General features: G+C 41.9%; 1 protein-coding gene across 1 annotated transcript in view; it reads left to right on the top strand.

Moving 5' to 3' along the window:
* Positions 1-2,198, top strand: part of LOC125045040 (ATP-dependent DNA helicase Q5-like) — a 13,248-nt gene extending 11,050 nt beyond the window's left edge. The window contains exons 11-13 of the mRNA XM_047642083.1: positions 1-228; positions 439-627; positions 1,229-2,198. The exon at positions 1-228 is cut by the window's left edge and continues 55 nt beyond it. Of these exons, the coding sequence (XP_047498039.1) occupies positions 1-228; positions 439-627; positions 1,229-2,056 (1,245 nt within the window). The 3' untranslated portion in view covers positions 2,057-2,198. The remainder of the gene's footprint in view (positions 229-438; positions 628-1,228) is intronic.
* Positions 2,199-2,420: the final 222 nt, after the last annotated feature.

Here is a 2,420-nt window from a genome sequence, read left to right as displayed (position 1 = left end):
CAGGAAATTGAGAAGAAGGAGAGAACCACCCTCATAAGGCAGCAGTTCGCCCTCCGTCGCAAGGGTGGCCAGCGGGGTGGCTCCTCGGGATCCTCCTCATCCTATACAAGTCGACTGAAGGAGCAGAAAGAGAAGGAGAAGATGGAGAAGGAGGAGAAGGAGAGGGCCAACAGATCCAAACTGACTAATGCCGAATACACGTCCAAGATTTCAGGGCTGAATGTGGGAGTGAGTTCTAGAGTGCTGGTTATTTTTGTTATACATTGTGATTGTCTTATCCACCTCCTCCCCTTCTTTTTTCCTTCCTTTCCTCTCTCTCTCTTTTCCATATTTATCCCCATCTTCTCTGTCTCTTTCACCATTTCTTCCTCCTCCCATAACACAGTGAGTTGGCAACATTAAACTCAAGCACATTCACAGTCAAGTTCTCCCTTCCAGACCCGTGAGAGCTACCTCCAGCTGGTGGTGCAGGCCCTGGTCAAGAACTACGAAGCTTGCAAGCACCTGTCGCCAGTGGAGAAGAACCTCAAAGAGTCAGACATAGAGGATGTTGCTGTCAAGCTAGAATACAGCGTTTTCACCTCCACAAACGTCATCATGATGTACCGGAAGAGAATGATGTCACTGGTGAGTGCTATGAAGGTTTAGTCATGTTGAAGAAGGCTCTTTGATGTTTTGGTTTTCTAAGGGAATTTCCAGGTTCTAAGTATTGTACTGTTTTGAAGTATGGTAGTGATGATAGAAACTAAGAGTCAAGTATATTAGATTCCCAGTTTGCGAGGTCAGGCATTTCAGTGTTTTTTGTGTGAACCATCAGTTTATCCACATTTTCATCGGATGTCTGTGACCGTGATACTACAAGCACTATTGAAAAGCTTAAGCCATAGAATAATTCCATTGATACAAAAGGTGTAATAGTTTATAGGATTTTGGTGTCTCTTGTTTGTGTTTTTTTTTTTTTTTTTTTTTTTTTTTTTTTTTTTTTTGACATCCGTGGATATACTTTATGTAAAGATATATACAAGTTTAGTATTTTGATAAAATCAAACTTAATGATCATAAATCCATTTTTTAAAGTTGCTTGTTTGGTTTCATGAAATTGATCTTTAGAATTTCATATGTGAGAAATAGTTAGAAAAGTTATATTCTGTTCTGCAAAAGTCAGAGATGTTACCTCATTCCTCTTTTATAGAATGTTTATTTTTATCTTTTTATGATCCGTTTTCAGATGATGGGTATCAGGAAGGACACAACAGCCCTTAACTTTCGAAATGAGCTGGCGGATCATGAGCCTAAGCTGAGTCTCAACCAGTGGGCCAAGCAAGTGGAAAAAGAGTTAAAGAACAAGAATAAAGTTGGCTCTGGCTTCAAGAGCGCCTCCCAACTCATGGACGACAATGCCAAGGACAGCAGTAAGTTGGCCAACAAGGAACCTCCAAATCTTAGCACCAGAAGAGGATTTTCCCTGAAGAGGTCACCTAATCACCAGACATCTATAAATTCATTCTTTGGGAAGGCACCCAAGGAAGAGGGGGATCCAAAGAAAAAGGACCACCAGCTGTCAGAAAGTGAGTCAGAGGGAGACGATGATAACGGGGAGGGAAATCCTGAGCAAGACAAGGAGGTAGAAGAGGACAAGGAAGGAGAGCAAGGGGAGGATGCAAAGAGAAGTCCCCAGAACCCCAAGGAGAGAGATTTAGACAGCGATTGTGACAGCAGATATGATCCTGATGAGAACCAGGAGTTTGGGTTGGAGGAAGTGTCCCTCTCAGACCTTGAGTATGATGATGATGATGATGACAGTGGTGTTCGAAAAATTGCTGATGACAGGGACAAAGAAAGTGAGAAAAAGGAAAAGAAGGATGATATGAGTTATGATTTTCCTGAATCTGAAGGTTTTACATGTGATAAGGGAGATAAGTTAGTATTAGTGGGGAGGAGGAAATTGGTCATGAAGATTCCAATCAAGACATTGACATGCAGGATATGGACAGCTGTGATGAGAGGAAATGTGCAGATGGCATGTTTAAAAGAGATGAAGATAAGGATTTGTTAGGAAGCTCAGTTTCAGGAGAAAAGGAAAATGTGAATTCTACAGAACATGGCACAACCTTTTGGAATTCCCCCTTGAAGAATGAAGGGTCATACATGGAATACTCTCACAACAAAAATTCTGACTTGCACAACAAGCTTAGTCATTCACCAAGTAACTGTGACACCTCCAGAGGCCAGAAACGAACAATGGAAGAGGACAGGGTGAGTGGGAAGACATCGACAAGGAAAAGGACCAAGCTCACAGAAATTGACCTGTTTGGGAACACAGATTCCCAGCAGTCAGACTCAGAGTCAGAAAGTGGAGGCCGTAGCAGTACAAAAGAGAATTGTCATCAGTCTGAAAAAGATTCCAAGCACAAAGAAGA

The sequence above is a fragment of the Penaeus chinensis genome, chromosome 36, assembly GCF_019202785.1.
Source record: "Penaeus chinensis breed Huanghai No. 1 chromosome 36, ASM1920278v2, whole genome shotgun sequence".
NCBI lineage: Eukaryota > Metazoa > Arthropoda > Malacostraca > Decapoda > Penaeidae > Penaeus > Penaeus chinensis.
Note: the sequence above shows the minus strand (reverse complement) of the source record. Positions and strands in the feature narration are given on the sequence as shown.